Source organism: Protopterus annectens, chromosome 16.part0 (assembly GCF_019279795.1).
Source record: "Protopterus annectens isolate FY-2018-M chromosome 16.part0, PAN1.0, whole genome shotgun sequence".
NCBI classification, from domain to species: domain Eukaryota; kingdom Metazoa; phylum Chordata; order Ceratodontiformes; family Protopteridae; genus Protopterus; species Protopterus annectens.
Window position 1 is genome coordinate 648,517,232 of NC_056750.1, and position 18,193 is coordinate 648,535,424.

The following is an 18,193-nucleotide window of genomic DNA, read 5'->3' on the forward strand; positions in this document are numbered from 1 at the left end:
GACATTTTTATGTGTTATTCTTGTTTTCCTTCACAATTCAGAAATCCATTGACTCTCTTTTAAGAGAGACCCCCCCCCCCCCACCAAAGAAAAGCAATGTGGCATCACAAGCTTGAAGCCGGCAATGGCCGAATTGACAGTCGCTAATTGAAATGCCAATACGATTGCTGAAGTTAACTGCCAGCGGGGCCTCCAGATCAATAGCTAATGATTTTGGCACTTGCTGAATGAAGTTTGAAATGCCTTAATTAGGCTGGGGAAAGTAAAACAATTCTTACAAATCTGTCGATTTTTCACTAAAGAGGTAATATCCTCCTGTATTTTTTCTGTTAATACCAGACAGTCAATGACACACTAGTTGTTAAAGGGCTGGTGCCAGCATTTCTGTCGGCTAATATGTAACCAGCATTTTAAAGAAAAATCAACAGGGATTTTTTTTTCAGTGCATCAAACTTATAAAGATGAAATCATGTATAGTGCAGTAAAGTATGATGTACTTTTGAAGATTATATGTTTGTTTATGTACAACCCGAATGCAAGTGCACTAAATCTTCTTCCTATAACAGACCGAAAGAATTAATGTAATTACTGTTGCCCTGATTTTATCTGAAAGTACAATCAATATCTGTCCTCATCATATTCCAGAGTCAATTATTTGTTTTTAAGTTTTTTCAGGTGTTTGTAGTTTCTGTGCTTGGGTCTTTGCTGTTATCTCTGAAGGCTCTGGCATTAACACTAGATCTGTAAAGTCATATCTTGTCCAAATCTACCGACTGAACACAGACTTCCTTTAGAGTAAGATGCTGGCAACTTCACTATGCCTTCTTGTCATTTATTTGTCTGATGCTTTGTTGCTTAGAGTGGTTTAGGTGGTACTGTCATTGGCAAGGACACTGATATTTGTATATGTTTATTAACCATGTAGGCCCACTTGAAACAAGTATCCCATTCCGTACTCTGTCACTTGCTCAGCATCACACAGCAGGCAAGTAGAGGTAGAAATAGAGCATTGAGCTCTTGGCTAATGGTAGCAGCTTGTTACCATCTCATAGCCTTAATTCTCCATAACAACAGCCACACAATATTTCTTAACTTTTCTGTTATTTACATAAGGTGACTTCCAGGAGCTGTAACCAAATGGTTTAAATAAGCAAAATGCTAACAGATTTTAAGTACAGGACACTGAATACAGCAAAATGACAGTTTTGCAAGTGGTAAATAGTTTATTTCTCAGACAGTACAAATTCCAGAATTGCATGGTATTTCCCTGGAAAAATTAGTAATTGCTCATTGCAGCAAGTGTGGCATTTCTGGAGGTAAGAGCATCCTGTGTCAGATGTAGACTAAGGCAGTAGTCTAAGATGCACATGGTAATGTTTTTTCTCCCCATCTCTCTGTGTCATGCAGTAGTTTTTATAGAAAGTAATTCAGTTTGTGCCTTTGGTATAAAATACTTAATACTTACTACAGATAGCACACATGTAAGTGTTTCACGGCGACAGAGTGCTCATGCACCTGGACAGCTGACAGATCCTGTCTGTTTCTTTCTTCTTCCTTTTGTGACAATGCGTACCTTACCTGACTGATATTATTTTGCCCTCCATTTCCTGATCACAATTTCTTGTAAACCTTTCCCATGCATTTTAGCTCTACCTCTTATGTAAACAGGCTGTCTGGTGTTCATATACATACTGTCCTTGTGATGAAGGACCTAGTATTTCTTAAAACAATACAGTTATAGTTTAGTCAATATCCTCATCGTATTCCAAACTCAGTTATTTTTTAGTATACTTCTCTGTCACTCCTTGAGACTACAGTACTTGTGTAAAGTGCACAACAGTATTACATCAGGAATAGATTAAGGACATTGCCACACATATCCAAAAAAAGTGAACCCCAAATCAACTAGAAAGTAACATTTTCCCTAGGAAAGCAAGTCTTGTGTATCTCTGTAAAGAATTAGTGGAAACAATTCTCAGGAATGAGAAGCCCAGATAAGTACAGCATGAGCAAACAGATGCATCGTTAATGGATTTTGAGCAGTCCTCTTAAAAGGCCAATCCCTTATTGTTGAACATGGTAGCCCCACACCAGAAAACATTTCCTTCTTCTGCCACATTTGTCTTGGAGAATTTGAAACCCTGTCATGTACCACATTCTTCTTTTTGTAGTGGTATACAGACTGTCTTGGTGGATATTTTTTAACAGTGCTGGTGCAAACATTTAACTTGTTTACTTCCTTTATTTTCATTTCCACCTTTATTCTCCATACACATAGAGATTCTTCCAGAAATGCACATACTACGGACTCAGGCTGTCCCCAGTTAGGTAGGCAGGTAGTATATTCACCATGTTTCTTCTACTAGGTACTCTTCCTTCCACATTCCAGGGGCCTCCCAAACTACTTCACTCATTTAGGTCATAGTGCAAAAAACTACCCATGCTGTTTTTTTTTTTTTTTTTTTTTTTTGATGGTCTACCATATCCACCCTCTCCCCCTTAAAAATGTGACCACTTTTCTTGACTTTCTGATGAAAATGTAAGATTTTTTTCTCTGCTCATGTTTCATCTTACATGCTGTTTTGCTAGCTGTCATTACTTTGTACTAAATAATTATTTATCCATTCTCCTTCAGATGAACTTTGTTTTCCTCCATTCTCTAGTACATGTTTTTCTTGTCCACAAAATTTGAAGGTTTCTGCCTAACTCGCCTGTAGTGTTGTCAACACATGTATTATCAGTATAATTTTTTAATGGATAACGCTCAGTTTGTTGTATTTTGTTTTCTGGGTATATTCCACTGACAATGTGACCTTTTTTCAGAAAGTAAAAGAACTGTTATTTATAGTAACTTGGGGAAACTACACTGGGGCAGATATGTATGTATATATATATATATATATATATATATATATATATATATATCTTCCCTTGGTGCATATGATCGACCATATGTTCGAGCTTTCAGTAAATCGAATGTATAAAGTGTTAAAAAAATAACACTTTACTTACCTTAAAACATTACTTGCACACAGAGGCAAGGATCCTTGTACACTCTGTGTTTAAGTTGTTGTTGTTGTGTCTTTCGGCTTTTCCCAGTTAGGGGTCACCACAACGCTCTGTGTTTAAGTAATGTTTTCATTTTTTTGCGATGTTGACAGGAAATCTCCCGTTTTGCGCTTCCGCATACTGTGTGAAATGGGAGATTTCCCTTTTCCCCACTGTAGCGCGATCTCGAAGTTGGTATATTTAAGTAGGGGGGTGTGGGGGCACGGGGGGGGGGGGCAAACTTCTTTGGTCAAGAGTCAGTGACAAAAGCAAAAAATAATGATGGACAAAGACCCCAAATCAGGGACAGTTTTACGTATTACTCCAATACACTTAACATAACTAATATAGTAACAGTTTTTGCATAAACATGCATTTTCTGAGCAGTAGGAATCATAAAACTCTAATGTCTGGCATAAATTATAAGAAAATCAACATTTTTATGAGGGACAGGGCAAAACATATGAGGCAAAACTGTTTCTGCAGTGTCAGGGATAACGGACAGCTATTGTTGATTGGTGTATTAGACTTTAACATGTACGTCCGATACCATCAAGCAGGGAGATAGGACTTTGACTTAATGCCTCGTCTGAAAGGTTGTACCTCCAGCATTCCCCGTCCCCTTACCCTGCACAGTGCAGTTTCATTATTGGAATGTAAATCTTAAGTGCCTCTTTTCATCTCAGACCCAAATTTATTCTGATTTTCCCAGCATCAAAGGTGATTGTGCAATTTACCGAGTAACTGATGCTGTGAGTATTTGGTTCTGAGCCCAGCAGCTCCAAGTTGCATACTTACTAAGCTAATAGTTTAATTAGTCTAAATCTTTGAAATTCACAGTTGAAAATAGGCAGAAGAATAAAGACTGAAGGAATAAAAACACAGAAATGTATCATTCCCATTACTAATCATTCTGATACAGTTTCATCCTATTTACCCTTCACGAAGTGAACTCTACATAATACATGTCTCTGTTGTTTGCTCTGTAATCAGTTTCGAACCTAGTCTGTCACCATAAGTCTCACTTCCAGACTTTTTCTTCATCTGCTTGTGGTTCATTCACTGTTCCTGTATTGCTTTAAAGTATGGCTCCTTCGTTGTTTCTTTTCCCTCACTTTTAATTTTGTTTTGCAGTAGTCTTAATAAAGATGAAAGTGCTCAACAGATTTAACTGTGGAATTCTATTCTTTTCTTCACTTTACTTTTTTTTTCATCTTTTTTTTCCACCTTGAGACTTGATTGCAAGTATTATATTTGAAACAAATGAAAGTGATACTGACATATAGGTAAGTGAGGAGGCAGTGTTGCATAACTGTTAAGCTATTGATGTGCGTAGGTGATGTGCACATGCATCCAAACAGCTCCCTCCAGAGCAGGGTATCTCCAGTAATGTTGGTTAACTTTCTTGTGTTGCCATATTTCCTCCATGTAAAAATAACCTGAATATAACAACCCCCCCCCCAATTTAGCAAATGTAGAAAAGCTGTAAAATGGAAAAGTTGCTTCTGTCATGCCATTCTGATCAGTTTCTCCATTTATTCCATCAAAATAAATCTTTCAAAGTTGTTGTTATGGCCCACCAACTGACAGGCTGCACTTTTTTTCCAGATCTTGTAGTCCATTGGTTTCACAATTGTATGCTTCTTTTCTTTCACTAGTGACTCCATTAATCCCGAAAGCACTAGAGACAAGTTGAATGATTTTGGTCAAGCAGTAATTCACTTCCTGCACAGATAAAAAAAGCTCTCAACCTTTGGCCTTGTCATTTATCTGAAGGAAAGTGATCCTTGCTTCACAAAATGCTCTGACAGAGCAATCATTTCTCAAGTGGTTCCAGCCACACACCGCCAGTAGCTTCTGTCTCTCTCTCCCATGCACAACTGGGATAGACCATTGACCTGCTTGAACATAATTGTACATATCGGTCACATTAACATAACAGATGAAGAAAGATTTGGGAATACAAAGGGCTTTGCATTTCTGTAACCAATGAAATGCTAATTTTGGATAGGATGATTAGTGAAACACAAGGAAAAAGCAAACTAATAAGGGAGGGAAAGAATGACACTCCTAAGTAAAACAGTTCTGACTGGAATATTGGACAGTTTCATATAAATGAAAACATATGCATATATATATTTTTTGTGCATGTGTTATGAAAACTAGACTATAGCATACATGAGAAATCCACAGAGTAGATAAAAAAAATAGGTGATATTCTGAATTTGTTCAGTGTTTCTAAAAGTGTTGATATTTAAAACAGATAATTGTGGGGCATGTTGAATTTAGTTGCACAATGTCTGTGAGTTAGCCCTTTCATGCAAGACTGGTGCTTCTGCTGGGAAACTGGCCTTTACAACGGCAAAAGAAAAATGACTTTCAAGTTGGAAAAAAATGTATCGGTAGGCTACAGCAATAATAGAAGAAGTATGTTATTTTAAGTCTCAAACAATACATCATGCCTTGATTACAAGTGTACAGGATGGGTACTGATTTTTTGTTTAGTAATAAGAAACATGTTTACCTTATGTGTTAACTTGAGCTAACATGTCCATTAATAGTAGGATAAAAAAATTGGCACATTAGAACAGATCAAGAACTGCTCTGCATGATTTCAAAGTTATAACCTGGAAATAGTTTGTCAGAAAGAAGAATAATAAAGCAGCACATTAGATGCATACTGAATTTCAAGGGTACATCCCAGTTCTGAGAACAGCTGCTGCAGAATGATAATGTTACATTTGATGTTGAATTGTAGCAGACTCATGGCAGTAATTAGATACCTCAAGTACAACTGCCACTTGGGTAATTACACTGCTATTTCTCTGCCCTTTCAGTTATTCCCCTTTCACAGTACAGTTTTGTCTTCTTTTTGTTTGTCCAGTAGGTAACTTTCCCACCACACCGATGTTTTGCCCTTTAATATGACTTACTGCTTGCCTAGTACCTAACTTAGTGTTTCTACTACATGCCACTCCAGAATTCTGCTGCCCTCTCATAGATGTTGTGCCAGTTGTTTGCCTCCTTTTTGCCCACTTTACTGTCAGCACCAACACTTGGCTGCACACCTTTGAAGGTAACTGCATTTCCAGAAACCATATTCTACCTTGTTGCCTTTTTCCCCGCCATAAAGTACTTTCACCTGCCTTTTCACCACATATTTTGTGTTGTCTTCTTCATGTTTTGAGTTAGTGAATTCTCTGTCCTAGTTTGTAAAATTATGCTTGCCAATACAGTTTAGCAGACATAAACAAGAACAGTGAGGTAGTTAGTGGGCTATTTATATACTGCTGCAAATACATATTATTATTTAATTTGTTGTCTGGGTGGCCCCCACAGGGCATATTACTATTTTACTCATGAGAAGAGGAGCAAAAATATACAGGAAAAAAATGACTGTTTGATGTGAGACAAAGGAAAAATCTTGCACTTTAGGGTAACTGAACGTATTCCATTGAGTAGCGAAGTCATAAATCATGAATCAATATTCCTTATCCTGCAGTACAAAGATAGTCCAATTATGCTTCAAAGCAGACCCCAACATATTTTATTAATCTACTTTGTCACTGTCTTTTCAGTTTGGATTATTGTTTCCTTTTCATTTGAATGGGGGTATTATAATAGTAACTTGTTGAATAGGGCTGTTTGTAGGCTTAGATAGGTTTTTGAGTAGGCTGTCAGTGGATGATTTTGTTTTCTCAAGTAGGTTTTAATGTTTTTGTTATGCTTGAATTAATTTTGCAGTGCTGCTGTAGCAATGTATTGAGACTTGTGTTAGTATTTGGCACCAAGGAGTGATAACACCCTGAATATGGCCCAGGCTACCTGAGTTTGCTTAATGGTTATGGTACTGGACTGAGCTGGCAGGGGAGGATGGACATTCCAGTCCTGGAGGTGGACGGTGAGTTAGAGCAGGATACATACAGCCGCAATCCTTTCCAGGATTAGCTATGAGCATGTGGGTTTGGGGGTGGCGTAATGGTTAAGGTGTTTACCTTACAGACATAAGGTACACATTTTGATTCCCACATTTGACAGGGAAATTGGCTAGGCTTAAAATAGCCCACAAGGGCAACTAGCCTAATACTTACCTATGAAGCTATGAACCTATGAAGGAGTGGTGTGACAGTGCATGTCTGGTTAATGAGACCATCTTTTGTGACTTCAGCAGGTCAAGACAGTTTCATCTTGTGGAAAATCTAGGCAAATTCCCCAATAATCCCCCTTCTGGATGGGCCCAACTGAGACGGCTGCCAAACTCACCTATGACTTTAATAGCAGCTAAACAGTTGCATAGAAAAGTTAGTACCTCTCTGCCCTAAGTGTAGTGGTAAATTCAGAAAAAAACAATCCGGCAAAACTACCATATTAAATAACTATATAACCAAAGAACGAAAATAACAAGAATTTATAAGATATTCATTCTCACTCAAAGACACCTTGAAACATGCCAGCAAGGATTTTAAGAACATTATTAGAAAATTTAAAGCTAAAGTTAATCAGATACCAAAGGAAGCTGCAGATCTTTCTTCATTAAAGTCAGGATATTAGGGAATAGTGTTCAACAATGCACTGAGCTTATTTACAGTGTGACACATTCCAGTCCCAGAGATATAGCCGGTATCTTAGCAGATAAATTTAATGTTAACATTATCCTGTCTACCCACACTGTTGCTTCCACTATCTCTGAAAATGTAGTTTTCCATGAAATCACTTTAGAATACGTCTTGGAATCCCTGTCATAGGCTAAAAATAAAACTTGTATGGCACCAGACAATATACTAGACTGCATTGTCATCAGTGCCAAGAATGAACTATCTGTACCAATGCTTAACTGTTCAGCCTTAGCTCTGGCCACGTGGTTTGTACCTGATATCTGGAGAGTAGCCACTGTGGCTCCCCTGGACAAGGGATGCCCCTCTGTGGATGCAGGTAATTATACGCCAGTCAGTCCTATCAAGCTTATATGCAAAACCATGGAAAGTTACAGAAGTTATTACTGCAAACATAGGCAGTCTAAATGACCTAGATACCAATCTGTTCTGTTTTGTGAATAGCAGGTTTTGCCTCCTAAACCATGAGCTTCTTTGAAAAGGTAACAGGGGCTGCTTACAGTCATAACTAAATGCATGGTGCTTACCTTAACTTGGCTGAGGCTTTTGATACTATCCTCCATGCTGGTACTGCTGAAAAATGAGATAAACTTGACATAAACTCTTACAATATCCATTCCATTGCAAATCAGCAATTCAACAGGTCCCAGGTTGTGTATGTTTATGTCACCCTGTCAGAATGTAAAACTGCAATTAATGGTTTTCAGCAGGGTTTAAGGCTGGGCCACCTTCACTCCAGCATTTATTCTGCAGCCATCCAATCCAGTGAACCAGAAGTGTGGTTAGTAAGTTTACTGATGACTTCAGTCTGGGCACTAGTATCCAGACATCCAACATTACTATACAACTCCAGAAAAGGCAAGACTATGCACATAATTAGCATCCTGAAAACAGTATAAAAATAAATGCAAAAAAGTGCAGAGTAGTGGGAGGGGGGGTCTACTCCCATCTCATACATTATATATGATGATCCTCCTTAAACAGACTTGTATCATTCAGTCAGCATGTTTCCATCATAGTCAGGAAATCCTTCTATCTATCCATTTAATTACCAAGGGAATGTGCTGAAGACTGCTGTACTCTTCCTTTATCAGACTCATAAGTGAATACAGTGCCCCTTTGCTATGTACAAATCCAAACATATAACTAAATTGGAAAGGTGACACAGATTGCTAACAAAGAATGTTAAATGCCCTAAGTACTTCAACTATCCATGTAAATAAGCATAATTGTATTTATATTCATTTGTCTACCGACTGCCCTGAATTGTCCTTTGTTCAAGACTCTGAGAGGTGTAAGATGCAAGCTTTTCATCAAAAGTGAAGAAAAAAGCTTTTATTTAACTTCTGCTTAAATTAAGTTGCACTTATAGTGACCTGTGTGGTGACACTTTTTTGTAAGTCTCTGCTTTTTGTCCATCTTTTAGCCCAAAAATTTGTTTGCATTTTTTAGTTTATCCTGAGACCTTAGACTTATAGCTTCATTTGCAGTTGTGTAAAATAATTCTATTTCCATATATAGAATTGCATGTAAATGGTAGCTTTTTGTATTTTGAACCCAGTCTGGGGCCTCAATCAGTCTTGTAGCTTCTTTCACACTTGTGGCAGTACTGTGATCTGCTGTCAGATTTGAGCCTCATTTAGTCATTTATTACAGTGTTACTGGTAAATTTCTCTAGAGTCTCGTGCATCAGTCTGTGATTGGATTGCAGTAGTGGAAGGATGTGTGCTTCAGTACTTTTTATATCTGTATATACCTTCTTAAAGTCACATTCCAGTAGTACGGCACCTTAGTCTGTAGTGGGATTGTATTAGTACCAGTGTTGTGAATTCTGCTCCAGGATTTGTACTTCAGTACTTTTTATAGCTCCGTATATCTGCTTAAATTTGCATTCCAGTGCATTTCCTGACAGATAGGTTCAGTGCTAACTTTACCCCCTCATCCCCTAAAGGGCCCATCTCTATACCGAAAGAATACAAAGTTCCTGTAATCACGGCTGCACAGGTAAAAAACACACTCTCCAAAGCCAAGAACACAGCATCCATGGGACCTGACAACATCCTGGGCTGTGTTCTACACAAACTACAGAACGAACTGGCACCCCCACCTAAGTACCATGTTCAATCATAGCCTCATCTCAGGCTTTGTGCCCACTGAATGGCACACAGTGACGGTTATCAAACTCCAAAAAGGGGGATCCACCACGGAACCCGGGAACTACCGCCCCATTAGCCTGACGAGCCTGGTCTGCAAGGCCATGGAACGTATCATCATGGAACTTATAAACAAAGACACTGGTAATCTCCAAACTCTGGACCCCACCCAGTTTGGTTTGTAAAAGGCAGGTCATGTCTCCTAAACCAGATAGACTTCTTTGAAACAGTCACCAGAGGCGTAGATGAGGGTAAGGTGGTTCACACAGCCTATCTAGATCTCGCCAAGGCTTTCAACACCATCCCCCACTCAGGAACTATAGATAAACTCACTAAACTAGGTATAAATCCGTATATCACAAGATGGGTTGCCAACTGGCTCACTGACAGAACCCACACTGTGAAAGTAGCAGACTCCAGATCCGACTTCAGACGAGTGACAAGTGGCATACCACAGGGTTCAGTCCTGGGTCCTCTCCTGTTTGGTATCTACTTCTCTGAAGTACAGGTTAACACAGAAGGTCTTTGGCTAACGAAGTTCGCAGATGACTGCAAACTAGGAACCATAATCGAAACTCCTAACAATGTGGACATCCTACAAAAGGGCCTCACTGAGACAGATGCCTGGTATCAAAGCTGGCCTCAAGCTCAATGCCAAAAAGTGCATTGTTATCCCTTTTGGTAAAAACTCTGTACCCATGAACTACCACATAGACGGTAGTCTACTTAACACCGAAAGTGTGATAAGAGACCTTGGGGCACAAGTGGACAGTAGTCTCTCCTTTGATAATCACATCGCCACAGTAGTCAGGAAATCTTTCTACGTGGCACACCTCATCACAAAAGGAAAAAAGAGGTAATTGTTCCCCTCTACTCATCACTCATTAGACCCATTATAGAGTACAACACCCTTTTTGGTATGTACCTCACAAAACATCTACAACAACTGGAAAGGCCACAGAAATTCCTCACAAAGAGGATTACCTGCATCAAACAGATGACCTACGCAGGCTGTCTCAAAAAACTCCAGTTTTACTCCGTCACATATCTCCTACTCAGATGTGATCTCTGCCTAACATACAAAGCTATGTCAAACCCAGAGCTGTTGGACATGCTCCACTTAAAGAAATCCCAATCCCTCCAAGCTACACGCTCTAGGGAACCTAAACCTTGTCACCACAATAAACAGAACATGCTGGAGGGATAGATTCCTGTCCCAGAGACTTCCCATACTCTGGAACAAACTACCTATCTGTATCAAACAAAGCTCCACATTAGCACTCTTCAAGAAAAATCTTGATGACTGGATGGGAAATAGGAAATTCACCCCGGGGATCATTTCTGTGGCTCTGCTCGACAGGGGCACAGGTAAATAATTTTCTTGGGTGGCAAAAGCCATGGTACCTTTTTGGCTAGGCTTATATAGGCACTAGGGCCAATAGCCTAGTACCTACCTATGAACCATTCTGTTTATCATGCTACTGTTTATTTATTTGTTTATTTATTTATTGACATTTGTTGACTGGGAAAGTCCACTGGGCTTGAGACCCATTTTCAGTGGAGGCCCAGGGAGAAAAGCTCCAAGTTACATGAAAATCATTACATGAATTTGTAAGGAAACAAGTACTTATAAAGCAAGTGAAATAATACAGAAATACATTTTCCCATTTGTTTGTCTTCCCAACCCCCCTACTTAGACATTAAGCTAAAAGGTTTTCAAATTCTAACCGCAGGACCATACCCCTTATGGTAATCTGACTTCCAAAGTCCCTCCCTGCCCTCTTTCATTGCTACTGTCTGTTGTGTAATATATTTAAGTACTTTCCCACCCATTGTGCCCACCTAGCAAACCAGTATTGCACTTGAGTAAACCTCCCTTACTACAAACTGTCTCCTGCTCATTTTCTCAAGCCATCTACTTGGTGCCTTCACCACTCTGAAGGTCCTCAGTTAATTATGCAAAATCCTTGGCAGATAAGATTTATTTTATTGTCTTGCACTTCAGTTAATTGTTTTATAGTGCTACTGCCTTATTTGTTGATTTTGCCTTTTAATCATTCTAAAAGTCGCTAATACTTGTGCCTTGTCAAGGTAGTTTGTTTAAGTTGTTTTGTTGTAGCATTACATTCACAAGCAATCTTTCTTGGTGTTATTACATCAAGAGATTATCAGTGCCCTGTACAGTACAAATACCCAGAAAGTATATTTTATCTATAGTACTTCCCTTAGAACTGAAACCTGTAACTTAGTATGGCTATAATAAAGCCATTGTGTGGTGACAAGCTCAGAGTAACTAGTTTGCACACTAAACAGCACTACTGTAAAATCTTAGCACAATCTAACTTAGTCTAGTGTCAAACCCTGGAGACCATCCAAGAAGACCTCTGTTTAACCCAGTTTACAGTGTACGGTAGCCCACCCAAATACAGGTCCAGATAACATGGCTATACAATTTCCAAATGTCTCCATAGCCAGATTGGTAGATGGGCATCCCGAGACAATGTAACAATTGTCTCAAGTTCACAGATAACTGTAAAGAAGCAAAGACAGTATGCGAGAGATGCACAAACAGTTTCACTGGAGGCAAAAATTTCATATACAAACAAGGTTGTGAAGAGCACACACACTACATCCACCAAACATAGTGTCCACTGCACTCATAGACCAATTTGTGCTGTGCCACTAAAAAGCAATCTTCACAAACCTCAAAGACCTCCTAAGCCTATAAATGACAACACGCATCCTCAGCAGTCTCAAAAGCAGCACCAAACACCACACATACACCTACACCCAATGAAGCCTCAACAGCAAAGCCCATAAGGCAAGCAAAGAAATTACCCAGGACTGCTGTCATTGAGGACTCCATTTTATGGTACACAGGTGTCCCGGTCACCAGAATGAATCAGGAGATGATAATGGTTACTTGCTTATCTGAAGTCAAGATCTGCCAAATTTGCACAGACTCAGGCCACTACATCACAGGTACCAGTATGATTCTGTCATAGTCCACGTGGGCTTTAATGACCTGAAATGTACTTCCCTGGACTGCATGAAGAGAGACATTGTTGATCTCTCTGAATATGTGTCTCAGGCAGGTATGTACCTTGCATGAAGCGCCATTCTACCTTTACCAAGGATGATGCTGCAGTAAGAACAAAAGATGATTTTGACTCCAGTAATTAGCTTAGTTTCTCATGTCTTTCCAGGGAGATTCAACATTTGTATGGGAGGACATAGATAACAATCCACTTGCTTTGCAAAGGATGGCCTGTATCTGTCTCCCCTAGACTTTCAAATATTGGCTAAAACTTTATCCATCACCTTACGGCCTTTTATAGGCAATGCCAAGTTGATAAACCTACAGACATAGCAAATATAACCCAAAGGAACCTAAAGGTGTTACTGCTCAATGCTCAGAGCCTAAACAACAAATTCCACACTCTACAAGCTATCCTCACTCTGTAAAATTTAGACATTTGAGACATTACTGAGACATGGTTTAAATCCACAGAAAGTACTCTGGCAGTCCAATATTCAGTCATCTCCTAACCAGTGGATATGGTTAAGCTATTCAAATTTCTGTCATTTCTGTAATGAAGGCAATGGCAAAAATCACCCTCATGGCTTGCTGGCTGGCTGAAAGTTGCCCCCTCCCCAGCTCTTCTGCATGTCTGACCATGGTACATTTCCCTTGTGAAGACTGAAGCAGAATATTCATTCAGTGCTTATGTTTTTTTTCTTTGTCTTCTGTGATTCTCCAATCTTTGCTGAGCCTGGCTAAGTCTGTGGCTTTAATCCTAGTTTCTACTCTATTCCTAAAAATTCCTTATATCCTGTCTTACTTGTCTCCCTAATCACTTTTCTTCCCTGTCAGACCCTTGCATTCCAATCCATATGAATGATGGGCATATTTTCTGTTTCTTACCTTACCGGTTGATGCGTTGTTGTTAATGATGACTGTTTTCTTCAACTTTCCTTCTCTTTTGTGTCAGGAATTGTCAGTCGGGTCCATTTTATCCATATTACTTGCATTTCTAAGTTGTCTTCTTTACCTAATGTTTTCTTCTTTTCTTTACCTACTATCCTGACATAATTATTCCCTTCATTGTCATATCTTAATATCATATTATCCTTTTAGAGCCTTCCTACCATAAATCTACCTACTGTTGTGGATATCCTGCATATCCCTTTAGACAAACAACTGCCCTTTTGATCATTGTATTGAGCATTCAAGCACATTCATCTTACTGTATCACTTCTTCTTCATCTTCTTTTTCTTCCTTCTGTTCCTACTTGTCCTTTGCCTTGCTTTGCCATCTAGATGGTTTATATCATACCAATTGCTTATTTGCTATTCACAAGCCTTATCTGCTTCAGCCATTACTAGCCTGCTCCCAAGGCAGCAAATTTGTCCTTGCAGCCAAGTTTGTCCCCTTGCACCATTATCCTTCAGCTGCACCTGTTCAGTTGGACATATAAATTGATAGTGCCAGACTACTGCATTGAAGCTGCCCTTTTTGACATAAACACACTAGTTCAAGACAATCAGCTAAGAGAGAGAGAGAAAGAAAGGGCACTACATTTAATTCACTGTATTTAATAAAATGAAATCTGTAGCCATGATATTTGGTGATGTATTTCAGTAAATGCAGCACACATCACTGGTGTAACTGTGCCTTCTTTATTTATCCTGCTTTCTAACAAGACTTACTAGAGTTATGGTCACAAACTGCCTTTCTAGCTTTTTGGCTTTAGACTTTGCAATACTAAATCACAACGATTTTGTTCTCTTAATTAGACTTTGGTATTTCCCTTTGTAATTTTAAGTGTCAGTATTGACTTAATTATATCAAATTGTGGAATACCTCATCTTTTATGATAGCTACAGAGTCGTAAATTTTACCTACAATGATTCAAGTCCTGATATCGAATTGTCCACACCTCTTTCAGAGATACAGCAAGGACCTTCCTTGGAGTCACTAAAATGTCTTCATTGTAGGCCATGCTTGTTTATAACAGGATCTGGATCAATGTGTTTGTTTAAATCATCAGATTAAAGATTTAATGGACTGCGATGGTGGTGCTGCAGTAGCGTTGTCACCTCACAGTTAGACGTTGCCCATTCGATTCTCAGTTAGAGCGTCTTCTGTGTGGCGACATGCGTGAATGGGCATTCCTTCATTGAAGGTTGTGTGTTAGGCCAGCACGTAAAAAATCTACTGCCACTCATTAGCGGACCGGAGTTCCGCTGTGGTGATCCCTAACCGGGAAAAGCCGAAAGACACAACAACAACATTAAAGATTTAATGGACTCCAAAGTAATATATGATGAGTTAGTAAATGACAGTTACAATTTGGTGAGGTGTGTGTGTGTGTGTGTGTGTGTGTGTGTGTGTGTGTGTGTGTGTGTGTGTGTGTGCTTGATAAAAGTTCAGAGCTGTTAAGAAAGTTTAGTCAAAATGTATGTCTTATTCAAATTTCAGTTTTTCAGTTTTAGATTTTCAGACAGAATCTTGGTACAGTATTAATGATTTTTGTTTATATTTTGTGTTTGCAGCTCCTTTGCCAGTCCCCTCACCTCCTTCTTCAAAGACTTCAAAGGTTGATCCCATTGATGCAAGCACAAACAGCCAGCTAAACTGTAAGTTGACAACATACTTGGTCACATAGGTTAATGCTTGGAGTAGCTGTGGTTTTTACCAAGATGAAGTCTCAGATTAATTAAATCAGCAAATTAAGAACTAAATAATTGCAGGAATTATGATCCTATCAGATGAGCAAAAAAAACATACTAACTTTCTAAAGCAATTAAAACTTAAATAACATCACTCTGTCAGGGGATTTCATCTCTACTCTATGGGAAACAGGTGCAATCAGGTCAGCCATGGAAAACCCTCTCTGCTCGCATGGAATGAAATCACCATAGAAATGCTTTAGTTTAAAGACTATTAGGAAATGCAGGCTGACGTGAAAAACAATATGGTGAAGTTCTGTGTTTGTGTGTTTCTGTTTGCATATGTGTGTGTGTGTGTATGTGTGTGTGTGTGTGTGTGTTGTATCTAGGTGGATAGAGGACATATAGAATTGGATCAAATGGGAAATTGTTTCATATATTTCCTTGTAAAATTGGTTTTTAAAGTAATAGCTTGATCAGACTAGAACATCATGTATAAAGTGGTACACACAAACTATATAATGACAGAAAATTTTGTAAGATGCCAAACAACTGATTCACTTTGTAATATTGACAGTAATATATTAAAGTCTGCTGTTTAAATCAAAGTTTATTTTTTTAGGAGTAGTAATAGTGCTGTGATGAATGTCTTTGTGGGAGCCAGGAAGGAAGGAAGGATGGATATATTGCAGCTGTGGGCTTGGAAAACATAGTGGAAGTGCTGAATGAGAAATCAAAATCTCCCTAAAGAGTAAGCTGTCACATCTATAGGTACCTTAAAGAGCTATACTGGTTCAAGTTGGGGCCTGAGATTGGTGTACAACCTCTGTGAGCCACTTTACCGATCTTGAGAAAACATAAGGAAAGAAAGATGCACAGTCAACAAGCATTTACATAGTACAGGCTAAAGATAAAACACTGTAACTGTGTTGGGATCCAGCAAACAGAAATATAAATTTGGCCGATTCCATGTGTTAAATGAAGCAGCAAGACTTTTTTTCCATATAAACAAAAGCAGAACAGGGTTACTAATGGAGACATGAACATCCTGCTTAGGGATAAAGGGTATAATATTAGGGATGAGAGGATCTGGAAGACATGTGGAATAAGTTTTGTCTCTGTGCCTGTAGTTGGTGTGATAACCATATTCCAAAGATTAGATTTATCATATGGCAGACTTCATAACTTTTATATATAGAATGTGTTAGTCAGATAATAATTGATGACTGATATTCATTAATCTCTTACTCCCAAAGGATCCCTTACACTCTCAAATTACACAAAGTATAAGGGTCATCATGGTAAATCCTGGTCAAAACATCCACATTTGCACTCTCCCCCACTGTTACACTGGGAGTGCAAGGTGCCCTTTGTTAGATGCAGCAGGAAATGTGAGATTCTTGGAAACCTTCACTATTGGCAGAAGGTCAGTACTGAGTATTTCAGTAAAACCTGTTGCACAGATCTTGCACCAACCCTGCACCACCACCCCCTCCTCCACTTCAGATTCAGAGTCCACCCAACCCAGTGAGATTCCTGCAATCTCTGTTGATCGTTGTGTTTATACTACTCTGGGGCTAGTTGGCGATCCCCATTATACAATGATTCATCTCTGTAAACTACAGCTAAGTAAGCAGATGTAATTCACTGAACTCCCGATCACTCAATATGCTAGTCAGTGACCACCATCACAGTGAATACCTCATCTTATAGTACTGCCACACAGAGCTTAACTTCAGTTAACACAGCATTGTGTGGACAAACCGTATCAATTGTTATTGTTATTGCTTTGATATGACAGTGTTAGAAGAAATGGTTATTCTCTACAGAGCTGGAGCAGCATCATATACATCATGGAGGAATGTACGCAGGGTGTTGTCATGAAAGAGAAAGCCTGGTAGTAATGGCAAAATGAAACCAGAGGAGGAAATTAAAAATAAGGAGAAAAAGGCAAAAAAAGAGCAAGATATCAACTAAGCAGTTGGTTTACTTGTGCTAGGAGACTTTCTGAGATATTAATTAAGGAGTAGGTTAGCGTGGCTCAAACCAGAAACAGAACGATGCAGGTTAAGCCTTGTTATACAAGTCAGAAAACAAAGGGTTAGAACCTTTGTACTTGTGCCTTTGTATCCAGGAGTAAGGTGGCAAACCAGAGAATGATGCAGATGGAGGAATTTTACAGCAAATTGGTCTGCATAGTGGCCTTCTCAGTGACAGTATCTTGTATGAACCGAGGAAGGAAAACTAAGATAATTGGGGAATTTATTGAATGTCAGGGGGGGGTAGTTCAATAAGAATGGATATAGGATAATAAGCAGAATTTAAGAGGATCAAAACATTTATGTCAGGGACCATCTGTGTCTAAAGACAGGTAGAATGATGTCCTGAGAGCTGGTGTGTAAAAACATATTAAAATACATCTGTCTCAACTAGCTAGAGTAGGGGTAGAACAGATATTACAAGTGAGAATGAAAAAGGGTAAGAAGTGAGAATAAGAGAACAGAAAGTAATAAATAGAATACAGAAGGAAGTGATAAGACGAAGGTGATGATGTGCATAGCCAGAAGTCTGATCATTCCTAGGTATATACAAGGGAAAAGGAATACAAAGAAGGTGTGTGTGTGTGTGTGTGTGTGTGTGTGTGTGTGTGTGTGTGCGCGTGCGTATGTATGTGCATGTGTGCATGCGTCTGCTTGAGTGTGTGT

At 39.0% G+C, this 18,193-nt stretch overlaps 1 protein-coding gene across 1 annotated transcript in view; it reads left to right on the plus strand.

Annotated features, from left to right (window-relative positions):
- Positions 1-18,193, plus strand: part of LOC122790920 (zinc finger homeobox protein 2-like) — a 515,963-nt gene that overhangs the window by 327,099 nt on the left and 170,671 nt on the right. Inside the window, exon 5 of the mRNA XM_044058604.1 lies at positions 15,372-15,455. Coding sequence (XP_043914539.1) covers positions 15,372-15,455 — 84 coding nt within the window. The remainder of the gene's footprint in view (positions 1-15,371; positions 15,456-18,193) is intronic.